This window comes from Hydra vulgaris, chromosome 10 (genome assembly GCF_038396675.1).
Source record: "Hydra vulgaris chromosome 10, alternate assembly HydraT2T_AEP".
Classification (NCBI taxonomy): Eukaryota; Metazoa; Cnidaria; class Hydrozoa; order Anthoathecata; family Hydridae; genus Hydra; species Hydra vulgaris.
In genome coordinates, this window is record NC_088929.1 from 29,879,277 (window position 1) to 29,897,232 (window position 17,956).

Below are 17,956 nucleotides of genomic sequence, written 5' to 3' on the forward strand. Positions count from 1 at the left end.
ATTAGGGAACTGTTGAATATAAAATGAGCTTAAGCATGAAATAAAAATTGGACAATTAAACTTAAATTAGACTTAAATTATTCACAAAAGATAACCACAGCACATAAAAATAACTGAGTTCTGATTTTTATCTAAAGGAGGAGGAGGGGGGGAAGGGTTATATATATATATATATATATATATATATATATATATATATATATATATATATATATATATATATATATATATATATATATATATATATATATATCAAAGTTTATGAACTACCACAATACTGTTGTCATTTCAAAATTATTAAATAGCAACCCTCTCACTGAGTCCTCTTTTTTACATCTTACCATTTACTACTAACCTTTCATGTAGACAAAATATACAATCAATTGCTAAATTAGCATCCTTTAATCATTATCGTTATTTTCTTACCCCTGATTCCATTCTCAACCTTCACAAATCTCTTATTTATCCCTGTATGGATTACTGTTGTCATATTTGGGTTGTTCTTCTAATGATGCTCTTTTTCTTCTAGATATGGTCCAAAAACACATTGTAAACATAGTTGTAACCACTCTATCTGCTAAGCTTGAGCCTCTTTCCCATTGTTGTAAAGTTTCTCTTTTTTACAAATTCTATCATGAACGCTGCTCAAAAGACTTATCATCTCTAGTTCCATCAGCAAAAGCTCATTATCACTTAACTTGTCATTCAGCCAAGTCTCATTCATTTACTGTATCTGTCCCTGCATGCTCTAAAAACTTTTATTTGTCTAGTTATTTTACCTGCATTTTAACCCTTTGGAATACTCTTTCATCTATATTGTTTCTTGATTTGTACAACCTACTACTCTTTAAGTCTTCTGTCAACCATATCCTAGCTCTATAACTCTATTCTTTTTTTTCCTAGTAAATCTTAACTTAATAGTGGTTTATTGCAATCTTGTTGGGAGTGAATCAGAATAAATAAATAAATATATATATATATATGTATATATATATATATATATATATATATATATATATATATATATATATATATATATTATATATATATATATATATATATATATATATATATATATGTATATATATATATATATATATATCAATTGGTAATATATATTATATATATATATATATATATATATATATATATATATATGTATATGTATATATGTATATGTATATATTTATATATGTATATATGTATATATATATATATATATATATATATATATATATATATATATATATATATATATATATATGTATATGCATATATGTATATGTATATATATATATATATCAATTGGTAATATATATATATATATATACATATATATAATATATATATATATATATATATATATATATATATATATATATATATATATATATATATATATATATATATATATATATATATATATATATATATATATATAAAGTGTTAAACCTATTTAAATATAATAAATGTAAATAAGCAATGTTTATTGTGTCAATATATAACACTAATGCCAAAAAAATAAAATTGAGGAAGATAAAATTATCGATAAAGTTTTTATACTGGACTGCTGACGTTAAATTTAGTAACATAAATAATGAATTTTTGAGTATTTCCCAAAAAAGCCAAAAAAATGGACCCCTGCATTTTTTTTTTCCAAAAAAATGACCAAAAAAACAAGAACCAAAAAAACGCGTCACATCTCTGCATCTACCCTTCATCTTCTAAGATTACCTCTTACTTCCAATCTTTCTTAGAAAACATATGTCAAATTGATTGCATTATTACCATTATTTTTACCACATGAATACCATTATCACATCATTGTAATGTTGCTTTTCTTTCTCTTTTCTACAAATGCTATAATGGGCACTGCTCTAAAGAGCTATGGTCTTTTGTCCCATTTACTAAAATTCATTCTCGTGTTACTCTTCATTCAATTAAGTCTCATCCTTTTACTGTGACTGTTTGTGTGCTCCAAAAACTATTATTTATCTTGTTTTTTTCCATGAACATTCTTTGGAATTTCCTTCATCTTGCTTTCCTGATTCATAAAATATGGTTTATCCACCAATGTATATATATGCATTGATTGATAAACCATAATCATGTTTACATATATTATATGCAGTTATAAGGTCAGGGCTCGAAATAAAAAACTTTTTTCTACCAGACATTTTGTCCAGTAAAGACTCAAGTTTGTCGGACATGTCCAATAAAAATTAAAAATGTGCAATCGAACGCCATTCCTGAACATAAATTATTTTGTTTTTACATCTTGACCACGCAATTTGTTTTGACAACTCTAGGCGTATTAAAATTCGCTGAAAATAGAAAGAAAATTTATAAGATAAATTATCTTTCAAAAAGAAAATCTTAAAGAAAAAGAAAAAATTTAAGCTCAAAAAACTAAAATTTGTAAAGGAAAATATATTTGTATTACGTTTTTAAAAAATTACTATATTATGCGAAATACTATGTAAACTATTAAATACATAAAATATTACATAAATATATATTAAATGCATAAATAATGTAATTAAGTATATAATTAAATATGTAATAAAAATATATAATAAAATACGAAATTATTAAATACTTCAATTACTATGTAAATATATTATATACATAAATTGTTAAGTTTACTTATTACTTAATTAAATAAAGTAACAAATTAATTATGTTAACAATAATCACATTTTATTTTAATTATCAAAGTATATTACATGTAATTATATAAATATGTATTTTTGTTAAAAATCTTTTCAAACTGTTCCTTGGATTAATTTTAAAAACACTTTTAATAGCAAAATTTTTTAGCATGAAAACAAATGTTACGTTGCAACTCAAGTTTAATAGTGTAATAAAAAGTACTTGTTTCTATAAGCATTCAAATAATTATTACATTAAATTTTATATAAAATGAATTTAAGGGGTTTTAAATGCTAAAATATTTGTTTGAAATTTATAAAAACCATCGGAAAAAAAAATACTAACCTATAAATTAAAATTAATAACTAATTGCAATGGTTTAATATGAATGATAAAAACCGGGCTTTTGTTTTGTGTAAAAAATAAAAAGCTCAAAAAATAAAGTTTATACAATACTGAATTTATTATTAATTTTGGAACAAATAAAAGGATTAGAAAATAAATGCACATAAAATATATGTCGAACGAAATGACCAATAGATGTCGTTTTTTACCGGACAAGTGCTGGATAATGTCCGGCGCTGATTTCGAGTCCTTTAAGTGCATTAATCAATTTTTAAATAAATAAACAAAGTAGTTTAATGTAAAATAAAAATATCTATAAGATATGTTTTTACTGATTAAAAAAAGTATGAAAGTCAAATAAAAAATGTCAAGCAAGCTGAGTGCAGTAATCGAACTTGGAATTTCTCCCTTCCAAGGCAAGTGCAAGTAAACTTAATATAAACAAATTTCTAAACTGCGAGTAAACTTAGTATAAACAAATTTATTATTTAAAGTATATAAGTAGAAATACATCTAGCCTAGAAGAAATAGTTTTTTAGCTAGTAAATGGAATCAATAATAAATTAAAAGTTTTAGCAGCATAATATTTATATATACATCATATACATATATATACATATATGTATATACATAAATATATATATATATATATATATATACATATATATATATATATATATATATATATATTCATATATATCTATATGTATATATGTATACATATATGTATATGATGTATCTATATATGTATATGATATTTATCTATATGTGCATATATATATATATTTATATATATATATATATATATATATATATATATATATATATATAAATATATAAATATATATATATAAATATATAAATATATATGTGTATATATATAAATATATATATATATATATATATATATATATATATATATATATATATATATATATATATATATATATATAAGTATATATAGAACCCTTAGATGTTATCCGAAAGTTTTTTCCATATTTTGTTGACAAAAGTCTATATATATATATACAAAAGACAAAAGTCTATATATAAGTATATATATATATACAGTATATATATATATATATATACTGTATATATATATATATATATATATATATATATATATATATATATATATATATATATATATATATATATATATATATATATACAGTATGCAAAAAAAATAATCGTATACTTGAAAAATAATCATAATTTTATAGCCCCATTCGATACTAATTTCCATGGAATTTGATCATTTTGACATTATTTTTGAACTGTACGATTATTTTTTTTGCAGTCAATTTTATGCATCAATAGATCAATTGTGTTTATTTCAATAGGTTTGAAAAGCAATTAATTCACCAATACACAAATAAATTCTTAAAATAATACTAGAGAAGATATCTAAAAAAAACTTTTAAATATTTTAACGGACAACTCATTTTTTCGATGCAATCTTTAAAGTTATGATTATTTTTCAAGTGTATGATTATTTTTTTTTGCATACTGTGTATATATATATATAAATATAAATATATATATATATATATATATATATATATATATATATATATATATATATATATATATATATATATATATATATATATATATATATATATATATATATATATATATTATGGCCCTGCCAATCATTTTTATTCGTGAATCAAATGTTGCTTCGATTTGACATCCAATTCAAAAAAATTGATTTGAGTTTTTAGAATCACTATTTATTTTGGTGAGTGTTGATGTTTTTTCAGATATCCAACGCTAAGATGCTATTAAAAAGTTTTCATTTATCTCAGCCAGAGTAAAGTAATTATAATCGAAAGTAATTGTAATACTGCTTCCTAACAACCGCTAAAAAATTATTTCGGGCAAAAAAAAACTTATAAGTAGATTTGTTTTTGTTTTTTTTTATGCTTTAGTTTAAATTTCCTCATATTGCTGATTCAATTTGTGATTCAATTTAATTTGTAAATGAAGACCGGCTTTGTTACGAGATTCGATTCAAAATTGAAAATGCCGATTTGCAAGGCCCTAATATGTACAAACACACAGATATATATATATATATATATATATATATATATATACATATATATATATATATATATATATATATATATATATATATATATATATATATATATATATATATATATATATATATATATATATATATATATATATATATATATATATATATATATATATGTATATATTTATTTAGATATATATATATATGCATATGTATATACATATATATTATATATATTTTTTTATATATACACATTTAAAATATATTAAAATGCTTAAATCAAATTAGTAAAATTAAGTTGAATTAATAGAGACCTTAAAATAAAAAATACAATAAAAATCCAATTAAATAATGTAACAAATGTTTTAAAAAGATAAAAGAACCGATAATGTTAAAAGGAACTCGATTGAAATTGTCATTTTTACATGGTTCATTTGTTTATTAATAGTGGGTTTTTCCCACTCTATGTACATGCTTTCTTTGAGTTTTTATATAAATTTGTTGGAGGCCGAATCCAAAATTGAAAAATTAGCATGGTTAAAACTAATAAAACAGATTTCATTTGAATGAATATATTTATAAATGTGTGAGTTTTTATCCCTTTTTTGGTGCTCGTTTATTTGTGTCTTTAAATGGCGAGTAGTTTCATCAATATAACAGGATTTATAGCCTGCGCATTCAAATTTATAGAAAACAAATGAATTAAAGTCTGTTGGAAAGGGATCTTTTGCAAAAAATTTTGAAATTTTAAATGAAGTTTAAACCAATCTTACGGTGACCAATTTACAATATCTTTCAATGATTGCATTTAGTATTTGTTTGGTTAAATCAGATATTTTTCCAATATAAGGAAGTTTAAAATATTGATAATTTTGTAGGTTTTCCGAACGCGATGAAATGTCAATATTGGTGTTCTTAATATAAGAGCTTTGGATTTTCTTAATCAACCAAGACAGATACAAGTTGCGTTTGAGAACTTTTAAAAGATCATTTATATCGTGACAAAGACTGAGACTAGTGTTGTTTATTTTATAAGCTCAATCGGTTAAACATTTAACCAGACTAACTTTGTATGAAAATGAAGTAAAACTAAAAAAGTTTGCGTAGAGTCTTGAGAAAGTTTTCTTATGAAAAACAGTGGTAATTGTGGATATGTTTGTTTTATTTAGAGTTAGGTCCAAAAAAGATATTTTTGATTGAGTTTGTTTTTCCATTGTAAAAGTAATAGAACTATGTTTATTATTGATATACTCCAAAAATAAAATTATTTTTGGAAATATCTGTAGTTATCAGGGATGCGGAGTCCCAAAAGGACTCTGGCTTAATGTCTTTACTTTTTCCAAGTCTGTAGTGTCCAGAAGCTCTAAACATGTTTGTTGACTTAGTATCTGCTATAATGAAAAAATTCATGAGATTTAATGACTTGAAACTTATTGTTTTTAAGTCCGGAGTCCTGGAGTCCCGGAGTCCTTGCCGCCATTATACCTAAGGACTCCGGACTCAAAAAATGATTGTTCCTCTAACCTAAAAGTCTTAATTTTTTTCCTAGTAGTCCATAAACTTATTTATATTTTTAGAGCTCCTGGACACCAAAAACTAGGATAAAGTTATTTTTTTGTGACTTTCAAATCCGGAGTCCTTTTTGGGACTCTGCATCCCTGGTAGTTATTGAGGGGTAAAAATCATTTATGTCAAATTGAAGAAATGTACAGTCATTTTTATTTTCGATTATGGAGAACCAATTTATAACATCAGTGGTATTTTTCCACTGTTGCAAATTTAATATATTTCTAAGAATATTATCAACTTTTTCCAATTTAATTTTGCTTACATGTCCAATCTCACTTTTTGAGCGAACCAATAACCTATACGAAAGTTTGTTTTGAAAATTCGGTTTATGGTCTTTTAGTGTTATGAAGGTTTTGGCAGGGGCAGTTGATTCGATTCTGTTATCAAGGTTTATTTTTTACACAATACTTTGCGCTTCTAAATTAATTTCGTTTTCCAAATTTTTAGGGGCTTTCTCATAAGAACTTGTAATATTGTAGAATAAAATTTTTTCATAGTTTTCTGTTGTGAGTTGGTAAATATTATTTGTTTTATCAGCAAAAACCAAAATATTAGGGTTTGATTTAATTTTTGTAACATCTAACTTTAATTCTGTTTGAAATTCGTTTTTTATAGGACGAAACTTTATCGTTTTAATTAAATGAATAGGTCATTTTCAAAATTTTCCAAATCAGTTACAATAAGTGGGGTATTTTTTGTTTTAAATCCATAATTGTCATTATCTTGGTTATTATTAAATACATCATCTGTGTTTGTATTTGGTTTTAAGAAAAAAAACCAAATTCAAACACAGATGATGTATTTAATAATAACCAAGTAATAATAACTTTTTTCATCTATTATAGGTTAATAGTTATGTTAAATCCCCCTTTTAAAATTTTTTTTTAAAAAAAAGTAATCATTTCTAAAGAATTCTTTTTATAATAGTATCAGCAAATTCCACAAATGTGTGAAAATTTACAGTAGTTAAGGCATATGCAACTTTTAAAAAGTTGCAAATGTCTTAACTACTTTAAATATTGAAGTTTTATTAATTGATCGTTTATTTCTGATGAGTTTTTAGATCGTTTATTTCTGATGAGTGGTAAATGAAAAAAAAATTTGTTAAGTGATTTTCTACTAATACATAAATGCTCTGTTCTTTTAAGAACATTAAGCACTCCATTTTGTAGAATACATTTTAAAGTTGTTTATATATATATATATATATATATATATATATATATATATATATATATATATATATATATATATATATATATATATATATATATATATATATATATATATATATATATATATATATACATACATTTATATACTCAAGACCAAGGTCAAAAGTTACAAGGTCAAGGATAAGCCCAGGGTTAAGAGTTTTAAGGTCAAGGCCAAGATTAAGTATTTTAAGGCCAAGACCTATAAGGCATTTTAAGACATAAATTTTTGCTTTACGTTAAGGCCAGTTATTAATAAAACTGCAAGTAGCAAGTGCTGTAACAATAAAACCACATTTTGTAAAACCTTAACCAATATAATATAACCATAACCAATATAATATAAACCATAACCAATTCTGCGAATAACCAAAGTTTTTCGCAGAATTCAATGCAATTAATTAATAAATATGTTTTTTTTTCAAGGCCAAGGCCAATAGTTTCAAGGCCAAGACCAAGGCCTCAATTTTTGGCATTAAGCAAGTGCAAGGCCAAAGGACAAACATTTGTGTATATATATATACATATAAATATGTATATATATATATATATATATATATATATATATATATATATATATATATATGTATATATATATATATGTATATATATATATATATATATATATATATATATATGTATATATATATATACTGCTAGATACCAGATAGAGTCGACAGTGTTTAAATTGCTTGTTAAAGTCGACACTTTTTTTTATTTTTTTTTTATTTGTATGATTTGAATAAATTATATCAGACAATAGATTTTTAAAAGTCTATATTATAAAACCAATCAATTGTAACTTGTTTATTTTAATTTTGAATGAAAACCGTCGACTTTAATTTTAAAGCATCAAACTTTAAATCATTAAAAACCTAAGTAAAGTCGACTCCCGCATAAATTATATCAACCTTAACTATAGAAAAGTATTTATGTTATTAAACGTTTATATAAATAAAATAATAGATAATATAGGCTAACCTATTTTATAAAGATATTAACAATATTTATTAAACGATGCTGTTCTACAGTATGTTTTGTAAAGAAATTTATAAAAAAAAAACATTTCAAATTTAAGTTGACGCAATTTTGTCGCCTTTAAATATTTGTCGACTTAATCAGGTTTTTGATACTTAAACTGTCGACTTAAACGACACGCATATATATATATATATATATATATATATATATATATATATATATATATATATATATATGTATATATATATATATATATATATATATATATATATTGACTGCAAAAAACGTTATTTCAATTTTTTATATAAATTACAAAGGTTGTATTTATTGGTGTTGGCTGTGGAGCAATATTTTGGGGATTTATTGCAGACCGCTATGGAAGGTTCAAGGTAATGATGATCATCATCATAAAATATATAAAAAAAAAGTATAAATATAAAAATTATTTTATTATTGATGATTCAATGTTTGTTTTTTTTACCTAAAAAACAATAAAATTTTTAGAGTTTGTTTACCAGTTCTATTGTTGTATTAATATTTGGAGTGGTGACAGCGCTTTCCCCTAATTTTGCAAGTATTTTGATTTTGAGATTTTTTGTTGGATTTGGTGTTGGTGGAGTTTCTCAAGCGTAAGAAAATTTTGATGATAGTTTTTTTGAAAATACGATTTTTATATTACTCAAAATCTGTTTCTATAATTTTAGAGTAACAATAACAACAGAAGTATTACCAAAAAGTATCAGAGCAAATTCAGCTATGTTTTTATTGGTTGGTTTATGAGTTTTTAAAGATAATTGTTGACAAATTATTTTTATGTAAAAAATGTAATTTAATTTTTTTTTCAGTTTTTTTGGGCTACAGGTACTACTCTAACAGCTGCATTAGCTATTTTTACAGTTTCTTCTATTGGTTGGCGATGGTATTTAGGTCTACTTAGTATTCCAGTTTTGTTGTTTTTAGTGGCTGCTTTTTTTGTAAGCATTTTTCTTTTTTAAGAGAAATATGTTAATAAAATTTTTACAGTTGCAGAAAATATTTGTACAATTATTTTCAGTGTTTTTCAATAATACTAGTGTCATACAAGCATAGAAATGTCAACCTGAATTTCTAAAGTTGTTAGCTTCATAAAACATTATATATTAAATATTTTTAATTATTTTTTGTTGTCATTATTATTCTTATGAATGTTATCAAGTCAAAGTAAGACTAGTTATCCCTTGTAAAAATTGTTATTAAAGTTAGAATAGTTTTTCAACTACCGCTATCATAGTGTTAAAATGTATTGTGCTGTCTAAGACTAAATTAGGAACTCATTATTTTCTTATACTTTGTTTTCCATTTCACGAGATTCTATATTTTATTTTATATTATTTGTATTATACTAGCTGTTGTGACCCGTAAAATACAGATCTAGGGGAGTTTATTTCACATCTATCTCTATTTTTATACTTATTCAGCTGTTTATTTATCCTCTATTTCTTTACTTTAAACTTTTTTGAATATATGATAAAAAAATAATTTATTCAAACATTGCTCCCAAAGCAAAAATAGATAAATACTTGCACTTTATTCGCATGCTTAGAGTTCATCAGACCTCTTACCCCGTTTATCTATTTTGAAAGAAAAAATCTCAATTGAATGAAAACACCTTCCTACTTTAAAAAAGAAAATCGTCCTTTTAATGTCCTCGATGCGCAGATTAACCTTATTGATTGCATAAACATTAACATAAGTGTCTCTAACATTGATGGCAGTTGAAATATATTTATTGCAGCATTATTCAAAATTCAAGGCTTAGAAAATAAAGTTTCAACCATTCAACAAGACTATATCAAATAAAAATACAAAACATTTTCAATTTTTTCAATCTGGGCATATATAATTATAGCAAATAAATAAATATAGCAAAAAAGGCTTAATTGTTAAAATAAAGTTTTAAAGTTTTTGCTAGCGTCGGGCTAATTTTTTTTTTTTCTGCCTCCATAGCAACACTTTCTGGAGTAGCAGGACAGGCTTATTGTTTTTTTTTCTTTATTAAGTTTCAGACTACAATTTTTTACCATCCGCTGCTTATTAAGACTAATTACCTGAGCACATTAATTACATAACTATCTTGACATATGCACAACAAATTTTAACTAGTGTTTTGATATTTTTATAAATTTTAAGCTTTTTAAAAATTCTCTTACTTTCGTTTTTTACATTGTCACCGTCAACCAAGGAGACTGCCAGATTTTATGTCATGGCACTCTTATGAAAACTTTTGAACATAAAACTATTTGTCCTGTAGGTTTCGAAAAGTAAGTTTTCAAAATCTGGACAAACTGCTAAAGATGAAAACTACAACAACAACAAGAAGAAATTTTTTCTCCTTTTTAAATCATACAATAATATTATAACAATAGTTAATATAATAATAATGATAATAACAATAATAGTAATAATAATAATAACAATAATAGTAATAATAAAAATCATAGTCCTGTTGATTGTAGTAAGTAAAAATAATTGATTAATAAAAATATATATATAAATAATAATAATATAAATAATATAATAATGATTAAATTATTTATAGGTATTTAATAATAATAACTAAATGATTGAAAAGGATGGTGTCACTCAAACAGAATTCTGATCAAAGGAGTGACACCAGTTTTTAAATTTAATATGATTAATAATAAGCATACACACATAGAACATAAACAAAGTAAACATTTAAAAATCATACTTTGATGATAATAATAAAAAATAAACAAACAAGAACTCAATGATAATAGTTGTAGTAATCATAATTAAAAAAATAAGAGTATATTTAAATATTAAGTGAAAATCATGTCAATAAGTTGGTTTTGTTGGCACAATTGTTCTCAAAAATTTTTTAAATTGATTAAATAACAAAAACGGGGCGAAAGAGTTAGCCTGAGGGGGTCATTAGCCCAATTATAAAATTTGAAGTCATTTTTTCTTTTTAATACTATTAAATTTTTATTATTCTGTTACATTTTTCAAATTGTTTAGATTTTATAATGGGTTATATATCATAAAGAAATAAGCATAAATGTTTTTTATTTAAAATCATACATAAATAACATCTACAACAGCATTGTAATCTCAATACATGTGTACACCTTTGATTAATATATAAGTTTACATACATCTATTTAGATGCGTAAATAAATGCAGGTCAGGTTATTCTGTTACTGGTAAATGTAACTCAGTACAACCTGCTTCATGACCTGCTGCCTTGTAGGATACACTTTTTTAAGCAAAGACTAGGAGAAGCCAACTCCAACTTAAAACGCCCCCTGTCTTGAGGCTCTTGATTGATTAAAGGCTAGAAATGGTGTCTCGATAAAATACTCTTCTTGCGCAGATGTTAAATGCATTTGGCTACTGTCTTGTAGAAAGCCTCCTAGACAAAGACTTAAGGGATAAACAGATTCTATCTGTTGACCAGTCTCTCACCCCTTTATTATCTATTATGCTGACACAGATGTATTTTAATACATTGTATCCAGTTTAGGATGTTGAATGCTGGATCTTCTTGACTCAATCCATGGATTTTGCTTGTGTCTCTGTTTTTATGACTAAGCAACTGACTGAGTGCTATCTATGCTCTAAGTCAAGTTCTTTAATAAATTTAAAAATGACTAAAATACCAAAAACTATAAAACACAAAAAACCATTGTCATCACCATGTTCTCTAAACCTATCATTTACTAATATTTGTGGTCTTTAAAGTAACTTTTCTTTTGTTGAGTCTTTTCTCTCGCAAAGTTCAACAGATAAACTTGCTCTTTCTGAGACTAATTTGAGTTTGACTGCCTCATCTTGTAATCTTAGTGTTGATGATTATCTTCCATTAATTCGTAAAGACTACAATAGTCACATGCTTGGCCTGGGCATTTACATTCATAAGAATTTGCCCATTTGTCGGGAAACTAGGTTTGAATCCACAGACTATACTTTCATGCGCTTTCATTTAGCACCACTTCACTCTATCGCCTTTCTCTTTGTTCTATATAGCTCTCCTTTATCTCAAGACTGCACTCTTTTTGATGTTATTTCTGATCATATTGACCTAGCCCTCTCTCTTTATCCATCAGCCAATATTGTTGTTGTCGGTAACTTTAATGCTCATCACACTGAATAGCTTGGCTCTAGTGTCAGTGACTCTGCAGGAATTAAAGCCCAAAACCTTTGTCTTTCTCAATCCCTGACTCAAATATTCAACTTTCCAACTCGCTGTCCAGACAATCCGAATCATTTACCTTCTCTACTTGACTTTTGTCTTGTTTCTGATCCTTGTCAGTGCTCAGTTTCTCAACATTCACCCTTAGGTGCTTCTGATCACATTTTGAACTTTCTAAAACTATTATCTGATTCTTCTTCATTAATTGAATCCCCCTATCATTGTACCTCTTACAACTACCTTAAAGCTGACTGGGTCTCTTTGTGTGGTTTTCTTCATGATGGCCCTTGGGTAGGAATCTTTTGTCTTCCTGTCGACAAATATGCTTCTTACATAACTTCGTGGATTCAGGCTGGCATGGAATCTTTTATTCCCTCCTGACAATTCCAGGTCAAGCCAGATTCTTCTGGCTGTTACTTTCATATCTATCAGCAAAATAAATCTCCAGAAAACAGACATCTGTTTACTATTGCTAGTAACCAATGTAAGAAGGTTTTGTCTAACGCCAAAGCTCGCTATTCTCAGATCATAAAATCTCATATTTCATCACAAAAATTAGGCTCTCGTGACTTCTGGAGAATCTTTAACAGCATCAATAATAAGGGCAAATCTGTTATTTCACCTCTCTTGTATTTTTTGCTAAGAACTTTTCATCAATATCATCTCTTGATTCCACTAGTTGTGTTCTATCTGATATAACCGTGAAACAGGTTGATCCATTGCTTGACATTCTTATCACTTCAGCTTCTGTATCAAAAGTGATTTCCTGCTTAGACTCTTCTACAGCTTGTGGTCTTCCTATCATAGGCAAAGTTTTTGAATCTTTAATTAACAAACACTTAATTTCTCATCTTGAATCTAATTACTTACTTTCTGACCATTTAAATTCATTGGTGATTGCCAATAAGCAGTGTAAAGTAGTGGCATCACTACTTGATTATTTTTTACAAGGTGTAAAAGAACTTCCAAAAGCAAAGTGGCATCAAAAATGGCATCAACAGATGGGAAAGCGTCAAGTGGCATCAAATCCGATTCCAAAGTGAATTCAAACCCCCTATACTACTACTAAGTTTAAGAATTTTATATAAATACGCAAATTAAGTTAAGTATTATAATTTTTATTTTATTTATTAATTTCTTTTCAAATAGTATGGTTTTATGTTTGAGGTAAAGTCATAAGTTTCTGAGTTTATTGAAATTTGAAAAAATGTAATTTTATAATGAATAAATAAAATTATTTTTATATTGGTTTGCTCAATATAAATTTGTTTATAAAAAAAAATTTAAGGTTAAGGTTTTTGCCCTTGTTTCTTTAAGAGATTTTTGTTGTCAGCAAAATAAAGAATTTCAATAGTTAAGTGGAATTTTTCTTCAAAGCTTTTTAATTCAAAATTTTGTACACTACTATTCAAGAACTGAATCATCTGAATCATCATTATTCTTATGACAATCAAAGATATTGATAATCACTTTAAAAAATGAACGACCACCATCCAATGAAATTCTTATAAACGCTGATGTTTGGTCTAAACTACATAATTTTAACAAGTCTAGCACAAAATCTGATGTACTTTGAACATATACAAGTTTTTTTTAAATTACATGGCCTATACTGTTAACAGAACGACGACCAAAAATATTAGGGTTTATGGAAAGTTTACTTTCTAAACCTTTGCGTAGAATAGCAACCATTCCTTTTGTTTTTCTATTTGACAGCTCTAGCACAACCTGTATTTGCTTAAATATTTTAAGTGAAAGCTGCTGGATATAACTTCTTTTTGCTTTATTTTCTGATGTGTCAATTGTGACTTTGAGAGGATTTCCTCCTGTAGATAAACAAAAAATAGATCCATCAATCAAATTTTCTGCAGCTATTTTACCTTTTATGATTCCAGAACCAACCTAAATATTATTTTAATATATCTAAATATTAATAAAATCTAATTATCTAAATATATCTTTTATAGTTTTGTAGTTGCAAAATACTTTTAAATATAACTTTTATAGTTAATATTGTACTATCAAAAAAAAAAAAAAAATTTTTTCAACCTGCTCAGCTTGAAGAGAATCTAGTTGGAATGCTAATGAATTAATATTAGCCATTGCACTGGTGAGTTTACAGTTATGAGAATAACCAGGCGCAAGATATGTATTGCAAAAAGGAAATAAACTTGATTCAGAATTAGGTAAATTAATTGTCTCATCTTGAAGAGTGAGATTGGCACTAAAAGAACAAAAGAGTTTCACACTCAACTTAGTTAAAGGAACTTTCATAAGTAAACAAAAGAAAGTAAGAATAATAAATAATAGGACTTAAAAGTCATTAAATATATCTTGGCTACTTTAGTTCCCCATTCACCACAAGACGAATCTCCCCTTTTAAGTCTATAAAGATTTCTACTGCATCCAATACAATCAACTGATGGATAGCATTCGTTATTCATTGAACGTCCTGGAAAGATAAACAGTTGAATTTGTTCCTCTAAGTTTTAATTCGTATTTTTTAATGCTTTAGATCTTTAGCCATATTTTTCCCTGCAACAACAACAAATAGAATTCATAGTTATGTAAAACAATACTACTACATTCAATAATATTCAATAGTAATACAATAAACTGTATTCGAACTGGTCAAATTAAAAATTAAAACTTTAGAATAATTTTTTTAATAAAGTTTTATTTATATAATTATTTAAAATGTATAAATTTGGATGCAATATATAAAGAAATAAATGTTATGAAATGAATTTTGAAATCTCCTTTATGAAAAAAAAAATTTTTTTAGTGGTTTCCAGTGAAAAAAATTGATTTTATTCAATTAAGTTTAATTTTTTTTTGAAATTCAGCAAAAATTAAAAAATGTTGATTTTTTTGAGCTCTGTGTCAAACACACTCAAAACTACTACTACTTTCTACTGCTACTACTATTAAGTTCAGTATTATTATATAATTTCTTTCTATATTTCTTCTATTTTTAATATTTTTTTTTTCCTCCTATTCTTATTATTCTTGATTAATCTTGTTGGAGTTTTTGCTCTAGTCATTTTTTTCCAGTTCTTTTTGTGAAGTTTATGTATTATTATCAAATTAATTTACTTGCAAATATTTTAAACTATAATTTATTCATGAGTATTTTGTAGTTTGAATATTTTTCATTTATAAATATTTATATTATATTTTATATTGTATATATACATATATATATATATATATATATATATATATATATATATATATATATATATATATATATATATATATTATATATATATATATATATATATATATATATATATATATATATATATATATATATATATATATATATTTATATATATATATATATATATATATATATATATATATTTATATATATATATGTGTGTGTGTGTATATATATATGTGTATGTGTGTGTGTGTATATATATATATTAGGGATATGAATTTTTTGCAACCTACTAGGCCTGTATCGTAATTCAATGAACTTTTATGTAAAAAGAACGAATAGATGTTTCAATTTGACATATTTTGAAAAAAGGTCACCCCAAAACCAAAAAATCGAATTTTCAATAGGTACACAGTAAATGAATATTAAAGGCTGAAGATGTTGTAAGAGTCATACTCCTGTTGTTATTTTATTTATTTATGCAACATGTACTGTGATATAACAAAAAACATTATGTGATATATAATTATACAAGTATTACAAAATTAACAGTATCAAAGCGTCTAGTACAACAATATACATAACTGTCTGTGTCTATAGGCCTACTGTGTTTAGTACATGGGTCACATGATGCTCACGTCTCATAAAGAGTCTAGCGCTTATTACTTAGAATGAATCGAAGTTGCAGTTTGTCTTTCTTTCTGCAGGAAGCATACAGGTCTTGCATCACCTTGATTGCACGTTCAGCTATCTGATTACTTCGTGGTATGTCGATGACGGATGGCTCCTTCTTCCAATGATTTTTGAATGACTGCAATGCCTTTTTGTAAGGCTTCAATACATCAGATAAATTCTTGAAGTAATTGTCATTGTACTTTTGACTACTAAACCAATGTTCTGCCCACTCATATGAAATGAACCTGCAAACCTTCTCCAAATTCTTTCTCGCATCAGGCATAAGAATGAACGCCAGAATGGCGAGAATGGCTCTTTAGTTCCATCTGGTATTGCTCATATTAGGAATGTTCTGAAAGTGAATCAGAGGGAAGTTTCTTTGTTCTTCATAGAACCTAAACACTCTTGTTAAATGGTACAAAAACTTCATATCGTCTCTCCACCCTGATTTATCAAGAATTTCTACAGTTCCATTCACAAACTTATCCTTCAGTTCATCATACTTATTCAACAGTTCAGACACAAATGGGTATTTATTGTTTGGAGATTTGGTATCACCCCCAAGTTCTTCGTCCATCACCAGACGGAGAATCCTGTCTAGTACGTGATGCTGACAACCGATAAATTGTGGTATTGTGACACCCTTTAATTTAAACATACGTTGCAACTTCACAACAACTCCATTTCTCTTCCCAGTATTGACGTTTGTTGTATCAGTAATGATCATCTTAATTGAATTCCACAAATTGTATTCATCAATAAGTTTGGCAATTTTTTCAGCAACAGTTTCAGCTTTGCCATCTTTTAAACGCAGTGCATCAAGTTTCACGTCAGTTCTTTCATTCTGAAGTACAACTACCTGATATTCCTTATCATCTATTCGTTTGCCGTCAAAGTGTAAGGACCACTGTTCCATTTTAAGTTGTTGTATCATTTCTTTTTTTAATTTACCTGCCTCTTTGAATATGGACTTGTAAATTGCTGATTGACTTGGAGTTGGAATATCAATACCTTGTTGTGATAATACATTGCATATTTTAGCAGCTTTCTTTGTGGAAACTCCACTTGATGTAACCATACTTACAGCAAATTTACTTTTGTAGTGCTTT

The 17,956-nt window shown here is 25.6% G+C and overlaps 1 protein-coding gene across 1 annotated transcript in view; it reads left to right on the plus strand.

Moving 5' to 3' along the window:
- Window positions 1-17,956, plus strand: part of LOC100200067 (synaptic vesicle 2-related protein) — a 126,453-nt gene that overhangs the window by 26,631 nt on the left and 81,866 nt on the right. Inside the window, exons 5-8 of the mRNA XM_065808552.1 lie at window positions 9,129-9,200; window positions 9,316-9,440; window positions 9,516-9,579; window positions 9,657-9,785. Of these exons, the coding sequence (XP_065664624.1) occupies window positions 9,129-9,200; window positions 9,316-9,440; window positions 9,516-9,579; window positions 9,657-9,785 (390 nt within the window). The remainder of the gene's footprint in view (window positions 1-9,128; window positions 9,201-9,315; window positions 9,441-9,515; window positions 9,580-9,656; window positions 9,786-17,956) is intronic.